The sequence below is a fragment of the Balaenoptera acutorostrata genome, chromosome 20 (assembly GCF_949987535.1).
Source record: "Balaenoptera acutorostrata chromosome 20, mBalAcu1.1, whole genome shotgun sequence".
Taxonomy (NCBI): Eukaryota; Metazoa; Chordata; class Mammalia; order Artiodactyla; family Balaenopteridae; genus Balaenoptera; species Balaenoptera acutorostrata.
The window spans coordinates 9,416,352-9,431,736 of NC_080083.1; the positions used below are offsets into that span (position 1 = coordinate 9,416,352).

The following is a 15,385-nucleotide window of genomic DNA, read 5'->3' on the forward strand; positions in this document are numbered from 1 at the left end:
AGCGTTTGGCTTGAAGTAGGGAAGCTAGACTGTGAAGGACTTGTAAATCAGGTTAAGGAAAATGGTCTTCACTTTATCCATACTGGAGAGCCACTGAAAGATTTAAAGCAGTAGTATAATGTAATAAGATTTATGTTTTACAACTGTGGGGAATAGATTAAAGAGAAAGGGCATCCCAGAAGGCAGTGAGAGCTGTGAGGAGCTGTTGCAGGTGAGGAAGATGCTGAGGACCGCCTTGGATTAGGGCTGTGGGCAACAGAGGTACAGGTTGATTTGAGCCTGTTAAATTTGCAATAGAATCAACAAGAATTGGTGATAAGGATGGGGTGGAGTCAGTGAAGAAGTGGGAGGAACACAGATTTCTACCTTGGATTGCTGAGTGCATGGTGATGCCAGTCATGGAAGAGAGAACATACGAGAAAAAGTTTTGGAGGAGAAGTTGATGAGTTCAATGAGTTTGATTGCGCTCTTTGAGTTTGAGGGTCCACCATCCAGGTGGTCATGTTCCCTTGTCTTCAACAAACTTCTCTTTCAGATCCCAATTTAAATATAATTTCATTAGCCTTCCATTATGCCCACACTGGTTTAGGTCCCCTGCCTTACACTGCCAAAGCATCCCATACTCCTTTGTGGCACACATCATGGTTGTAATGTTAATCATTTATCCAGCGTCTGTCTTCTGCCATCACACTGTGAGTAAGCCCTATGAGATCAGAGACTGGGTTCCAGGTCTGTTTGTCCCCAGCATTGTATACTCAGTACTTAGCACAGTTCCTGGCACGGCAAATATTAACTGAAGGAACCAATGTCCTGTAGGTCAATGGACACACTAGTGTGTGGCCCAGGAGACGTCTGGGCTAGAGAGGTGAATGTGAGAATTATCAGCGTATTAGACATAGTTAAAGCTATAAGAGAAAATTAGATGTCTAAAGAAAAGTGACTTAGAAATGGATTGGGTCCATGATAAAACTCTCAACTACAACAGTATTTAAAGGGCTGGCAGGGAATTCCCTGGTGGTCCAGTGGTTAGAACTCCATGCTTCCACTGCAGGGTACCGGTTGGATCCCTGGTTGGGGAACTAAGATCCCACATGCCGTGCAGCGTGTCCAAAAATTAAACAAAGAAACAAACAAATAAATAAAGGGCTGGCAAAAGAAGAGGTGCCTTCAAGAGTGCCTGAGAAGGAACATCAGTAACGAGGGTAGCAGAAATAATAAAAGGGGGGGCTTCCCTAGTGGCGCAGTGGTTAAGAATCCGCCTGCCAATGCAGGGGACACGGGTTCGAGCCCTGGTCTGGGAAGATCCCACATGCCGCGGAGCAGCTGGGCCCGTGAGCCACAATTACTGAGCCTGCGTGTCTGGAGCCTGTGCTCCGCGACAAGAGAGGCCGCGATAGTGAGAGGCCCGCGCACTGCGATGAAGAGTGGTCCCCACTTGCCACAATTGGAGAAAGCCCTCGCACAGAAACGAAGACCCAAGACAGCCATAAATAAATAAATAAATAAAATTAAAAAAAAAAAAGAAATAATAAAAGGGACTAGACTATCAGCAGTGATTCTGATGAGGAGTAGGGAGGGAGAATTAGAGAAATTAAGTGGGACAGATTATCAGGAGTGCTGGCTGTCAGACTAAAATGTTTGGGTTTGGACCCTTAAGCAACAGGAGTGGCTGAATTTTGTCTTGGAAATGGCACCATCATCAATTTCCAAGCCTCTGGCAGCAACAGTCCTCTCAGATTTGACTTTTGCTCTTTTTCATCTGCTTTAGTCATTGTTCATTCAGGCCAAGGATGAGAGTGGGAAAAGGGGGAACAGCATTTCAGATGGGGAAATGGCATGTACGGAAGGCCCAGAAGGGAGACTACAGTGCATTTGAGGTACTGGAAAGAGTCTAACATGGTCAGAACTGACTTGCTGGGGAAAAAAGGCTGGAATAATGTTTCAGATAATGGGGATTTGGGCCAGAGCCTGGAGGGATTAGCCAGAAGTTTGGACTTTGTGCTGACAGCAGTGGGAGCTGTGACTGGATTTTCAGCCAACTTGCCTTTAGGTGAAATTGCCTGTAGGTGAAATTACTCTAGCTGGACTATACAGAGTGTGTCAGCAGAATGCCCCAGCTTGCCTTAGGACTTCTTTTTCTTTTTTTTTGGCCGCACCGCATGGCATGTGGGATCTTAGTTCCTGGACCAGGGATCGAACCCATGCACTGTGCAGTGGAAGCACGGAGTCTTAACCACTGGACCGCCAGGATAGTCCTGCCTTAGGACTTCTAAATACACAGAGAGATTGAGAGAGGAAGATAGAAAGATGGATAGATTGATAGATGGATGGCTAGATAGATCCTGAAAATGGGGATTAAATGAAAGTTTACAGATTGAATGTTGAGACTTGCCCCAGACTCCCTCTTCACCCAGCTCTGAGATTACCTACAACCAGGCTTACACCCTCCAGGCAGGAGTTTGGAAGCATCTTCTCTGGGAAATCTAACCAGACAAGGAAAAAGACCTAATGGTACTGACATCAGGGGTTCCTCAAGGAAATGGCCTCACGGCTCACCCTATAGTAAAGTTCACGGTCCACATGCCTCCCTACATCCCATACAGACACACTCACAGTTTCCAATCAGTACCTTAGTGTCCCGATCTTAAATATGAGCAGACAACTGAGGATTACCAGACATTTGAGGAAAGCCTTTAAAATGAAAGATGGAGGCCAAAACAAAGAAAGAACGTTTAGAAGAAATACAGACTACACAAGGAGAAAAACATTTTTAAAAAAACCTATGATGAATATTCTCAGATGAGAAAAGAACATATGTCCATGAAACAAAAACAGAATGTTTTTAAAATGCAGAGAATAAGAGAGCTCTTAGAAATTAAAAACATGAGAGCAAAAATAAAAATTCAGTAGAAGGAGGTATGTAATGTACAACATGATAAATTAACATTGCTGTACGTTATATATATGAAAGTTAAGTTCTCATCACAAAAAATTTTATTTCTTTAATTTTGTAGCTATATGAGATGATAGATGTTCACTAAACTTATTGTGATAATCACTTCATGATGTATGTAAATCAAATGATTATGCTGCACACAAACTTATACAGTGCTGCTATGTCAATTATATCTCATTAAAACTGGAAGAAAAATAAATAAATAAAATCAATTAGGGAATTTTAAAAATTTCAGTAGAAGGGTTGGAAAATAGAAATTAAAGAAATCTCCCAGAAAGTAGAGCCAGAAAATGAAGATGGGGAGAAAGGAAAGAAAAAAAATTTCTTTTTAAATTATAGGATTAGTCCATGGGATTCAACATCTGAATAACAACAAAAGTTCCAGAAAGATCACAGAGATAAAGGAGGGAGAAAATCATCCAAAAAATAATAATAAAAATTTTAAATGTTTCCATAACTGAAGAACGTGAGTTTCCAGATTGCAAAGACCCACTGAGAAAACACTAAGACATTTCCATGGAAGATTTCAGAATTCTAGGATAAAGAGACGCTCCTAAAAGCTGTGGTTGGGGAAAGAGGGAAGGAAAATAAAAATAAGCTTCATACATAGGATTCAGAATAAGAAAAATTTCAGGTTTCTGAACAGCAATACAGCAAACTTTCAGTTTCTGAAGCTTGAAGACAATGGAGAAATGCCTTCAAAATTCTTAGGGTAAGTTATTTCCAATCTAATATTTGATACCCATCCACACTGTCAATTAAGTACAAGAGCAGACCAGACATTTTCAGACTTGTAAGATTCCAACAAATTTACCTCCCAGGCATCCTTTCTCAAGAAGCTCCATCAAAATAAACCGAGAAAGGTGAGTACATAGGTTCTGGGAAACAGGCTGTCAAGAGAGGGGCAAAGGTCCCTAAGATGGATGTGAAAGGGGACTCCAAAAGTGCAGCCTAAAGATCAGACTGTGTGCTGGAGCAGGTCTAAGGGCTCCGTGAGAAAGTTCTTCAAAATGAAATAGATCAAATTCCTTACGTGTTTGTATATTCTTAAGAAGAGATTAACATAACTAGGGGAGAATTGGGGGATAAATTAGAGTACACAGAAAACTAAGCAAATGAATAAAAGATACAAGGCAAGTATTAATTTCAGGGAAAACAAAAATGATGCAAGAAAGAAAAACACCTATAACAATCCACATGGTTCAACTGTGAAGAACATTTGCATAATCATAACATGTAAACATGAAACACAGATCCATCCAGAGTTATGATATAATATTGGAGGGATGGGAGGATGGGAAGTAGGGATGGGGTGAAAGAGGGGTTGGAAAAGAGGGTTAGCAATGGGAGGTCAATACTAGTGCTCGAAACAGAAACATCAAGAAGTAGCAATAACTGGACTTCCCTGGTGGCGCAGTGGTTAAGAATCCGCCTGCCAATGCTAGGGGACACGGGTTCGAACCCTGGTCCGGGAAGATCCCACGTCCTCGGAGCAACTAAGCCCGTGCGCCACAACTACTGAAGCCCACGCGCCTAGAGCCCGTGCTCCGCAACAAGAGAAGCCACTGCGATGAGAAGCCTGCGCACCGCAACGAAGAGTAGCTCCCACTCGCCGCAACTAGAGAAAGCCCGTGTGCAGCAACGAAGACCCAATGTGGCCAAAAAAAAAACAAAAAAGTAGCAATATCTGTATGCCATTTTGAATTTGAAATATGAAGGTGAATACAAACCCCCCCCCCCCATAACAATACAATTTAAAAACTCAATTGAAAGTGATTGACTCTGAAGAGCTGGGGAATTGGGAGACTACTGTTTTCTTATATAGGTCTTGTAGAGATAGTTGACACTTTAAATAGTATACTGTATATCTATGATTAAAAAAAAAATAACCCCATGGAAGGGGGGTAGTTACAGAAGGAGGCTGGGAGATCAGTTAGGAGGTTATAGCAATTTTCAAAGAGAGGTGATAGTGGAAGTGGGGTTAGGGATGTGGACAGATTTGAGAGATATTTTAAGTTATCTCTATTCTTTCTTTAAAAATCCCTCCCCCTAAATGCCCTCCCCTCTGTTCTCCCTGGAATGGACAGAACCCAGGTGATTTTCACTCCATACTAGTCAGCCCCAGCACTTAATAGAATCACCCTACAGGAGGTTAATGAAGTGATGAGTGGGTGGGAGACCATGGGGTGGCTGCAGAATGGATTGATGCCGGGGTGCAAAGACACCCTATGAAAACTGGTAAGATCTGGGTCAGGGTGAGCGAATAACAAAAAAACAAGTGTAAACTCTGAAAAGCAAAGACAAAACAGGACGGGGGCAAGATACATTTTGGAAATATTGTTTCCTAGTTCATAATCTTTTCTTCTGCATTAGTATTTAAAGTTTTATTTATTCATTTTTCTGAAGTACTACATGGGCGAGGCACAAAATTCAGAAGATCCAAAGTGGCATGGGGAAAAGTCCCCTTCCTTCCGTTACCTGGACACCCAGTTCCTCTCCCTGGAAGCAACCACTCTCTGCTTGTTTGTGTGTCCTTCCAGAAATAATTCATTCTGAGTTAAGTTTAAAAAGTGCCATCAAAAGATAACTTGTTCATGTTTAAAAGATATTCATCCCTGCCAGATTAGATGAGCCAAAGGCATGAAACTGGATTCTTCTTGCTCCCATCTGTGGAAGGGGCAGACAAGCTTCATTATTTCTCAATCAAGTTTGTCCTAAAGGCCCATCTGTTGTAAACTCGTTTTAAGGGCCCAAAACTGGCACCACTCTGGAAGAATTTGGGCCTTTGAAGTGTTGTTTGGCTGAATTGTATTTTTTTTTTTTTTTGAATTTTAAGATGGATCTTCAACTCTCTAGACTCCATTGATCCTGTGTTTTACAATTTACACATTTATGTTACCTGCTTGTCCACTTTCAGTGTCTAAATTATGACCATTTAACCAATGGTTCCTCCACAAAAGGAATAATATGTTACCACTGAAAGTGAGGATGTGTTTAATAACTTAGGAAGATGTTTCTGATTTATTGTTAAATGAAAAAACAGGTTGCAAAAGAGTTGATCCCATAAATCCCCACATACTTAACTAATTATATGTATATATGTACATTGAAAAAATCTAAGGAATCAGTACCAAAGGGTTAAGAGTAGAGACGTAAGTAAGGCTATGGATTTTATTTTTATATGTCCCTTCAAACTTCTCTACAACAAACCTGCATTACTTGTATAATAAAATATTATGAAAGTAGGAAATGAACCTGTTTCCCTTCTTGTCTCCATGGGTCCTAAAGGTTTGTTTTGGTTCTGCTGAACTGAAAAAAAAGGCTTTGTGACTTTTGAAAAAGAAAAAGCACTCGCTAGCTGAGCGGATTTTTTAAAAAGTTGGGGCCAGTGGTCCTTCCCAGTGTCCCTAGAATGCCGCCACCAGGTGGCAGCCTGTTCCATCTGTTGAGTCGGTGGGCCTGCCTCAGTCTCGGATTCCACACAGCCCAGTCCAGACACTGGAGGCCTTTGTCTGGGTCCCAAACCTGACCAACAAGCCTGATATATATGCTAGAGGCCAGAGCCAATATTCTGGTCCATTGTGGGTGAAAGTCATCTTAGGCCCACTTTTATCCCCAGGAGCAATATCCACTGACCAGAAAACACTGAGGAAGGGTCGTAATAGCTGAAGCTTGTCACATCCTCAATTCCTCCACCCAACACCACATCAACACATGGGAATTCTCATTTATTTTTCACCCTTAACAAGGAGGTGGGAAGGCTTGCCTCTTCCTCACCTCTGTTCTTTCCATCTGGGAATATTCACCTCCAACCCTCCTTCCCTTCCTTCCGGGAGGCCTTGGTCAGTGGAGACAGTCTCTGAGGACTGCTTGAGCTGGTGGGGATGAAGAAGCTGAAATGGAGATCCCCAAGGGATGGCGTCACTTTCCTGCCAACTCCCTCATCGCCTCTCCTTCAAAGCGAAAGCAGTGCCAACCTTCAGCTTCCGTCAGATCTTGGGCTCCTAGGGCCTTATACAAGTCCATAGCCCCCTTGTTCCAGTCTAGGACTGCCAGGCGGAACTGGGAGCAGCCCTTATCCAGGGCCACCTGTGGGAGAAGACACCACTCACTTTCCTGGGTCAAAAAGGAAAAGACTTTCTCGCCCTCCATTCAACCCAGGTGCCTCCCATACAGCTTTGCTTTGCCAGGTCCCAACTTGTAGCTCCATCCCTCTCCTCACCTCAGCCACTTTTTTGATTATTTTGGAGCCAATCCCCTGACCTGATGTGGGGAGAAAAAGACAAAAAGAGGGATTGTCTGAGTTGAAGGGGATCAGAAAAGACCATAGGCTAGGATTAAGAGGCAAGGGATGGTGGTCCAGTCTATGGGTTGCTTTTCTCCCAGCCTGGCCTCTGCCCAGTACCCCGATACTCTGGCTTCACGTAGATGTCTTCCAGATAAATGTTTCGTCCCTTCCATGTGCTGTAGATGAAGTAGTATAGCCCATAGCCCACCACACAGGGCCCTGAGAGAGAAAAAAAGAAGGGTCAGGCCGCTGGGCACCTGGGGGAGAGACCTTTGAGGCTGACTGGAGAGGGCACCTCTGAGATAGGGGTGCTCTTACCCTGTGGCTCCCCGGGGACAGGAAGAATCTCTGCTACCAAACAGTGATAGAAAGGATTCTCTCCAAAGCCATCTGCTCTCAGGGCTGCAGAGATCGGAGTTGTGACAAAGAGATAGAGACAGAAGGCCTGGGTGTGTGCCCAGTCTGGAGTTACTGCCTGGGGAACCCATCCGTCACTTCCACCCCAGCCTCCGTCAGGACTCAGGTGTTGGGCCCGTACCTTCTTCACTGATCTTCACCTGGTCTGAGAGTTTCTCGTACTCAGCGAGTTCCTACAGCGTGCGGACAGAGGCTAGATTAAGGCAGGAGGGCCTCGCTGCTCCCAGAGCAGGAGCCCTGGGCGCGCTCCTCCCTCTGCTCCCACCTCCTCCTTCCCGCCCCCACTCCAGCAGCGCCGCTCTGACCCCCTCTGGGACCCCGGTTTCCGGCCTGCAGCCCTCACCCGAATCAGCCTCAGGATATTTCCACAGTCTCCCTCCTTGGCTTCTCGGATCAGCACGGAAGCCATCCCGATCTCCACCGTCTGGGACCGAAGTCCAGGATCCCCACTTCCGTTCTGCAGGACCGGGCGAAGAGCAACGGGGACCCTTTAAGGGGCCTCCAAATTCGGATCCCGGAAAGCCGGGGGAGTGGTGGGGAGCGAGGTGGTGGGGGCGCCGCGGGCTGGGAAGCAGAAGCCCGATTCCGGCTGCCGCGGGGCCGAGAGAGCGGTGGGACTAGCGGTCCTCACGGCCTGGTAGCCCCTAATTTCGGGCCCCGCCAGCGCGCACCTGCCAGCCAATCAGCTTGCAGAGCAGGCATGTCCCCGCCCACCCGCCAGCTCTGCCCCTATGGCCGGGTATCTTGACCGCACTCCCCGCAGGGGTCAAGGCTGGACTGCCGAGGCTTCCTCGTTGTTGTTATCTGGGTGTTCCAGCCTCCGTTGGAGAAACCCCACGGCTCGAAAGATACCTCCTTCTTTAACTGAAGTGTGCAGTGATTACCTGCTCTACCCTTCACCCCAACTCACCCATTCCAGCCCATCCAGACTCGGGGTGAGCCCCAAGACCTCCAGCTCTTGCCTACTGGCTCAAAGTGTTACTTCTCTTGGGGGCATTTGTATTTTAAGATGGGTCAGGGAGAGGGTGATGAATTTCTACTGGTAAATGGTTAGGCCTTGTAGTAGACGGCTAAGAGAAGATAATGGGGAGAAGGGACCAGGACTCTTAGTATCCACTGAATCACACTCAGAGACAGCACCTCCCTATGCAGCAAGCCTCAGAGGCCTGGGAAAATACTGAGGGAGGAGCTCAGAGTAGATACCAGGCACCGTGCCTGTATCATCTCGATTCATCCTCATTCACAGTAGCTCCGGAAAGTAGGTATTTTTTCACATTTTGCAGACAAGGACACTAAAGAACACAGGTGGGGTGACTTGGACATATGGACACCAAGGGGGGAAAACTGCGATGAGGTGGGGATGGTGATGTGCTGAATTGGGCGATTGGGATTGACATGTATACACTGATGTGTATAAAACTGATGCCTAATAAGAACCTGCAGTATAAAAAAACAAACAAAACAACTAATACTAAACTTTCATTGGGTTATTTGTATGGAAATATGTTAATATAAATGTTTCAGACATTACATGAAATTTCTAAAAATCTTATATTTGTATTTGTATGGAAATATGTATGGAAATATGTTAATATAAATGTTTCAGACATTACATGAAATTTCTAAAAATCTTATATTTGTATTTGTATGGAAATATGTATGGAAATATGTTAATATAAATGTTTCAGACATTACATGAAATTTCTAAAAATCTTATATTTGTATTTGTATGGAAATATGTATGGAAATATGTTAATATAAATGTTTCAGACATTACAGGAAACGTCTAAAAATCTTATATGTTCTGGTATAATGTTATAAGTAATAATCCTAGTTATTACTTTAAAATGTATATCTCAGAAATAACTAATTTTCTTGTCAACTGCATTATTATGAACTTTCATCAAATCTTTAACCATGGTCATTTTTAAGTCTTTTGTCATTTACAGACAGTTCTGGGTGTACTCTGATGATTTTGCAAATATGTTCCTATAAAAGAGTTTCATCTCCAAGAAATTCATGGAAAAGACTCTGACAAGTACAGGTTTCTGGTAACTGACTGTACTGCTGAACTGAATGAATAAGCATTTTCAGAACTCTAATGAAAAACTGATGAACTCATAAAACTGCTAACAAAAGATCAAGATGAAAAAAAAGAAATTAATTACATGGGACTGAGTGAACTGATGAGGATGAGTATAATTTTTGTGACTTTCTGTCTGAATTAAAAAAAAAAAAATCCCACAAGGACTCAGAGGAAAAGAATATACAAATCAATTTTCACTGCAAAGTAAAGGAGCTGTTACAGTGGAGGATTACTGGACTGAATGTCAATATTATGACATAGTATAAGTGTGTTTCATGTTTGGTAATTGCAATCATTGTTGCTTTTGTTGTGGTCATCCATGTACAATGCTTGGTGTCAGTCTATCTATCTCTTGTAAAAATAAAATACAGTGTGTGTGTGTGGAAAAAAAAAAAAAAAAAGAAATGGCCCTGGCTGGGGTGCCTGGTGTTCCAGAACCTGTCTGGAACCAGGCAAAAGGTGGAGTAGGGAAAGAAGGAAACTAATCCTGAGCTCCAGTGGACCTATAAATCTATGGCTTGGTGGCCATGAAAAGGGCAAAGGGCTCCAGGAACTGGCTGAGCCCGGGGTGCAGAAGATTTATGCCCTGGTTTTGTCAGTTTTGGAACCCCCCGCGCCATCTCGGGAAAAGGCTTTGGAGGGTGTGAGTGTGGAAGGAAAGAAGTGATCAGCCAGGACCATTTTCAGACATCCCCCTCTCTGACCCCTTTCCCGGGCCCAAGGATCTGAGGGTCTCAGCAGCCCCGGAAGTCACGGCCGGCCCCTAGGCTCCCTCTGGGTAGAGCACCTGGTGGGACCTGGCTGCTCAGGGCATGAGCGTGGCAGCAGGGGTGAGAGCAGGGCCAGAAGCAGGGCTGGGAGACAGGCTGTGGTGGTGGCGAGGGCAGGGAGCCTCCAGTCCGGGGACTGCATGGCAGGGGGCAGGGGGCCTGGAAGGGGAGGTCTCAGGGACACTGTGGAGAGAAGGCTCCCGGTACACAGCCACTGTGAAGGGGAGAGAGAGGAGCAGGAAGGAGAGTTAGGCACCAAGAGAGCTCTGAAAGGGCTCCCTTCCCCTACAATCCTCCTCTGGGAACCCACAGAAGGAGAGCTTCCCAAACCTCCAAAGGCCAGAGCCTTCCTGGCTTGACCTGTCATAGCATGTGTCCTCTTAAAACACTTACAGCCCCTTAGCTGTGTGTCACTAAATGTCCATGTCAAGGTCAATACCGTCCCATGTGGTCCACCTCTTCCCTGGGGGTCCATACTCACCCTCCAGGAGCTTGGGCACAAAGTGGGCGGCTGCCTTGGTCTTCTTGACTCGATTTCCCTTCATGACTCGGCCCTCCTTGTCCAGGCCCAGGTACCAGGACCGGCCAGAACGACGCTGGCGATAGAGAGCAGAGGCGTACAGGACATAGTAATTCTCAGAGACGCACTCCTTAAAGCGACACTCAGCTGTGAAATGTGGCTGAGGAGACAAAGACCCAGAAAGGCACACACAGACAGAAAGACAAAAAGACACATCACTGAACAGAAGGGAGCCCTGGGAAGAACAAGGCAGGATATAATCCATACGTTTGAGCCTGGGAGAGCCAACTTCTGAGCCCACGCAGGAACTGGGAGAAAGGGAGGATGAGGAAGAGTCTGGTGGCCCCCGAGGGCCAGGAACTAGACTTCTGGGGGCCTGGAATAAGAAGATAACTTCTCTCTGCTCTACTCCCAACCTCTCACCATCCAGGGGACCTGGAGGGAATTTCTGCTTGGAGGAGTTCCTGAATCCTTCCCCAGTATCCTGAATGACTCTGGGGAAGTGAGTAATAATGAGGTCTAGAGGAGGTTGGAGAAGACACAGGGGTCCTAAAAGGTTGAAAGAGTTGGACATTCAAAGAGCCTGGGGGTGTTTAGGAGGCTATTGGAGGAGAAGGGATTGGAGGGACCCTAGAGGAGGTGCTTGGGAGCGGGCAGTGAGGACAGGGTGTCGGCAAGAGCTGGAGGGAGAGGAAGCCCTGAGCTGCAAAATATCTGCAATTGGGAAGGCTGTAGCTAGGGGAGTCCCCTGACTCCAGGCCACTCTGCCCCCTTGTCTCACCGAGCTGTAGAGCAGCCCCTCAGCGTTCATGGCCATGTAGTGACCCAGCTTGGCACTCTGGATGGTGACTACACGGAGCCCCACAGGGATCAGTTTGAAGTGGGCTGGGGGTGGAGAGAAGAGGTATCAGTACCCCAAGCCTCCAATCCCCATCTGAGCCCCCCCTCAATTCTGGTCCCAGTTCTACTTCTTCCTTTGCGGGGTCAAAGAGCCAGACTGAAAACAACAGAACCTGAAGCCACAATAGGATTGTCATCTCCTATGCCTGCTCTCCCCCTTCCCACCCAGCAGCTGGCTTCCCCTCTCACTGAAAGAGCTGGTGTCCTCTGGGGTGCCCTGGATACTCCCGTCGGGCTTTGCCTGGAGGTAGAAACCCTGGCAGCAGAACAGTTTGGTGACGATGCCTTTGAGCTGAGGCTCTGGAGAAAGAGACATTCATCTTGGAACATGACACCTCTGTTCCCAGAAACATTGCTACACTTGGCGGGATCAGAGGAGAGAAAGAAAGGAGGATGGAGGGAAGGAAGAGGGTCCCAGGGCCCCAGCTCCCTGACCCTCTAAGCAAGGTCTCTCCCACCTCTCTTTGACTCCAGAGGAAGCTGGGGTGTGGGTCCCTTCTGCTTCCTCTAACCAGCTTTCAGTTTACTTGACTGAAATTTATTTAAAGGCTTAATTCCTACTCTACAGCTCAACCAGAATGGGGGGAGGGGAGAAGAAGGTAGAGGAAGGGGAGAGATACATGGAAAGGCAGAGGACAAAGGGAGACAGGCAGAGCTGCTGAAGCGGCAGTGTGTTTGCGAATGTGGGGGGCAGTAAGGTGACCCCAGGGTAGGGGCGCCCCCTCAGGAGTGGGGGTGGGACTGGGCCTGACGCTGACTCAGCACCTGCTGCTGCGGCTGCCGCTCGCTTCTCGCGGGCCTCGCCTTGGCCCAGCGCCGGCCTGTCTGACACTGACCCACCTGTCTGTCTGTCTGTCAGTCTGCTGGCTCGCGGGGGCCCAGCCCTCCCTGAGGCTCAACCTCTCCCCTTCAGCCAGGTAACCCGCCTGGGATGGGGGATATTCGGTAGCAAACCAAGGAAATGGGGGAGGGGCCAGGGAGCTGGTGAGGCAGGCTGACTCACGTGGGGGCTGGGTCCCACTCAAAGGGTGGGCTGCGGACCGTACCACTGCGGAGGGCCGGCGGCGGGGGGAGGAGGACGCCAGCGGGGGGCGGGGGGGTCTCCCCCTAGGGGAGCTGGGAGCGGGCGGGAGCGAGGCCAGAGGGACTTCCCGCCTGTCGCACCTGGACGGGGACCACACGCTAACCCTCACAACTCTCCTCCCCCGGCGCTTGCGGCCGAGTTCCCGGTACCCCCTCGTAGATGGTACGACCCCCAGTCTCCGTGCGGGTATCCAGCCGTGTAGTGTTGTCTGAGTTGCTCGCGGCAGAGGGTCCCCTGAGCCCGTGGGACCCGATTTCGGAGTCGCGTAGGCGGTCATGGGGGAGTGCCCAGCTCCCTTCTTGAAGTGCAGGTCACGGGAGGAGGGCGCACAGAGGGGCGGACTGGCGAGGTAGCTGCAAGGACACCCCGGGGAGAGCTGGGGAGATTGGTACCGAGCCAGGCAAGCTCGGCGAGGAGGAACGGAGCCAAGGCTCGGAGGAGCGGGAGAAGCGGGGCGGGGGCGGGGCTGCCGGAGCCGCAGAAACCCTCGGGGTGACCCAGGCGTCCGGAACCCCCAGGCCCCTCCGCTCGGCATTGAAAGAATCGCGAGAGACCGCACGTAGGCAGAGGACGGTGGGGGTGGGGACTCGTGTGTTGGGAGGGGGGCGAGCGGGAGCTGCCAGGCTTCGGGGCACCAGGCTTAGCCCCTCAAGCCTTCCCCTTGCCCTCGAAAGCAAGGAGACTCGGGGTTATGGGCGAGAGAGAAGGGAAACTGAGGCATCGTCTGGCCGAGGGTTTGTGGTCCAGGCGCACCCCCTTTCACTTTCGGGGAGCCGCCGTCAGTCGGGCCCCGCTCTTCCAAGTCCCTGGCCTCAACCTCCCAGGCAGAGAGACCCCCGGCCCGGAGACCCCGCCCCAGCCACTCACCCGGGCAGCGGTCCGGCCGCGCGGGCCGCCCCCCGCACAGTCGCACCTTGGACAGCAGGATGAGGAGCTGCTTCTGGCAAAGGGACTTGGTGCCGCGGGGACACACGCGCCGCTGCGCTGACACGGGCCGGCTGCCCCCGGGCTCGCGGACCTCCCGCTTCTGCCGGATCAGGCTGCTGGCCGGTGCCGCCATGGCGCCCCCGGAGGAGACACCCCAAAACCGGCAGGCTCCCGGAGCGCGCTGGGCGCCCCCAGAGAAGCCCGCTAGCTCACCAGGACATGGTCTTGCCTCTCCGGTCCGACTCGCCGCCTCACCCACGGGACCTGAGGATAAGCCCTAGACGACCCCCACCCCAGGCACCAGCTCCCACCCTTGGGCCTCGTGCTAGCTTCGCCAGACCCAGCAGCCTATGTACCTCTCAGTTGACCCCACCCTCGACCTTTGCCCCCCACAGAAAACTCCCCCTTCTCTGATCTCCAGTGTCCCTGTCCCCCACTAACACTATCCCAAAGCCAAGACCCTCACATTTTCCAGGATGTGGTTCCAATATCCCCAGGCACCTTTCCACCCTATTTCCGGGCCCTGCACTCCTGCCAAAGCCACTCTTGTAATTTTAAGGGTGTGGGTCCTTAGCTTTGGGGATATTAGCTCACCCCACCCCTGCTGGGGTGCTGCCAGTGTCTAGGAAGAACCCAACCTTGGTGTCTTTTCCTTTGCCACCCTCTACGTGAGGAATCCCCCACTTTTTTTCACTGAAATCCCCCAAAAACTATGCCTTGAAATATCCAGACTGTCGCCAATCAGCAAGAAGAGGTTCCCAGACCCTGTCTCTGGACGATACCGGTCTTTACCAAGTCACCCCCATTTCTAGTGGCACAGGGTTCCAGCTGCTGAGCCCCTTTCCTCACCTTGTTACCCTCCACTCCTTTTGAAGTCACCTCCAAATCCGCCCTTCCTAGTGGTTACACCAGGTGGTTGTCTGGAGGGCCCTCTGTCACCTCGGAATAAGGAGCATAGGTTTTTGGCTTTTTTGTTTTTTTCTGGCAGCCCCTAATTTCCTCGGGGACAGCTGGTGCTGTTTAGATCCCACGCCCTCCAATCCAACCAGCCCCCCGAGAGAGGAGTGCACCCACGTTGTCACGGGTCCCCAACTGTGAACAGACCCGCTATAAGGCAGAGCGCATCAGAGCTTTCTGCGACAGGGCTTCCTTGTCCTCCCCGGGACTGCCTATAGCACCCCCTCTTCCTTCCCCGACGCCCCTCAACCTGTCCTGTCTTGTCGATCCGGGGACGGCTGGCGCTGGCTCTGGTTCCAGGCTCCTCCCTCCCTGTACCCCGCAAGCGGAGCTTCCCCCCACGCCCGGCTAGGCGTCCCGGACCCCAGGAAGGAGTGAGGGTGTCTCCGCAGAGCGCCCTGGTCTGGCGAAGTGAGCACTGGGCCTGGCGGCTGGACCAAGCGGAGCGGCGGCAGCGGCGGCAGCGGCGGCAGCGGGAGC

The 15,385-nt window shown here is 49.4% G+C and overlaps 2 protein-coding genes across 5 annotated transcripts; both read right to left on the reverse strand.

The window, feature by feature from the left end:
* Positions 1–6,131: 6,131 nt before the first annotated feature.
* On the reverse strand, positions 6,132–8,584 carry LOC130705933 (thialysine N-epsilon-acetyltransferase). 3 transcript variants are annotated; one of them, XM_057536253.1, is made up of 7 exons: positions 8,005–8,584; positions 7,783–7,834; positions 7,563–7,646; positions 7,362–7,463; positions 7,179–7,219; positions 6,934–7,045; positions 6,132–6,849 (listed from the first exon to the last, which is right to left on the reverse strand). In XM_057536253.1, exons 1-7 carry the CDS (start codon positions 8,068–8,070, stop codon positions 6,800–6,802), a joined length of 507 nt encoding a protein of 168 aa, XP_057392236.1. In that variant the 5' UTR covers positions 8,071–8,584; the 3' UTR covers positions 6,132–6,799. The 3 variants fall into 3 exon arrangements, with proteins under 3 accessions (XP_057392236.1, XP_057392235.1, XP_057392237.1); XM_057536252.1 differs by having other exon boundaries at positions 6,132–7,045; positions 8,005–8,579; XM_057536254.1 differs by lacking the exon at positions 7,563–7,646 and having other exon boundaries at positions 6,132–7,045; positions 8,005–8,582.
* Positions 8,585–10,205: 1,621 nt separating this feature from the next.
* LOC130706015 (fibroblast growth factor 11) lies at positions 10,206–14,081 on the reverse strand. Of its 2 annotated transcripts, none has more exons than XM_057536879.1 (5): positions 13,889–14,081; positions 12,127–12,237; positions 11,819–11,922; positions 10,999–11,113; positions 10,206–10,731 (listed from the first exon to the last, which is right to left on the reverse strand). In XM_057536879.1, the coding sequence occupies exons 1-5, from the start codon at positions 14,079–14,081 to the stop codon at positions 10,553–10,555; spliced, it is 702 nt and encodes a 233-aa protein (XP_057392862.1). In that variant the 3' UTR covers positions 10,206–10,552. The 2 variants fall into 2 exon arrangements, with proteins under 2 accessions (XP_057392862.1, XP_057392861.1); XM_057536878.1 differs by having other exon boundaries at positions 10,999–11,197.
* Positions 14,082–15,385: the final 1,304 nt, after the last annotated feature.

Bases quoted from the DNA above. Each gene is read 5' to 3' on its own strand.
- LOC130705933 (XM_057536252.1), bottom strand. From the start codon at position 8,070: ATGGCTTCCGTGCTGATCCGAGAAGCCAAGGAGGGAGACTGTGGAAAT. The intron at 7,835-8,004 runs GTGAGGGCTGCA...CGCACGCTGTAG, and splicing joins ATATCCTGAGGCTGATTCGG to GAACTCGCTGAGTACGAGAA. The intron at 7,046-7,178 runs GTGAGGAGAGGG...CTTCTCCCACAG, and splicing joins TAATCAAAAAAGTGGCTGAG to GTGGCCCTGGATAAGGGCTG.
- LOC130706015 (XM_057536878.1), bottom strand. From the start codon at position 14,081: ATGGCGGCACCGGCCAGCAGCCTGATCCGGCAGAAGCGGGAGGTCCGC. The intron at 12,238-13,888 runs GTGAGTGGCTGG...CTCTTTCTCCAG, and splicing joins GCGGCCGGACCGCTGCCCGG to AGCCTCAGCTCAAAGGCATC. The intron at 11,923-12,126 runs GTGAGAGGGGAA...CTCCACCCCCAG, and splicing joins AGAGGACACCAGCTCTTTCA to CCCACTTCAAACTGATCCCT.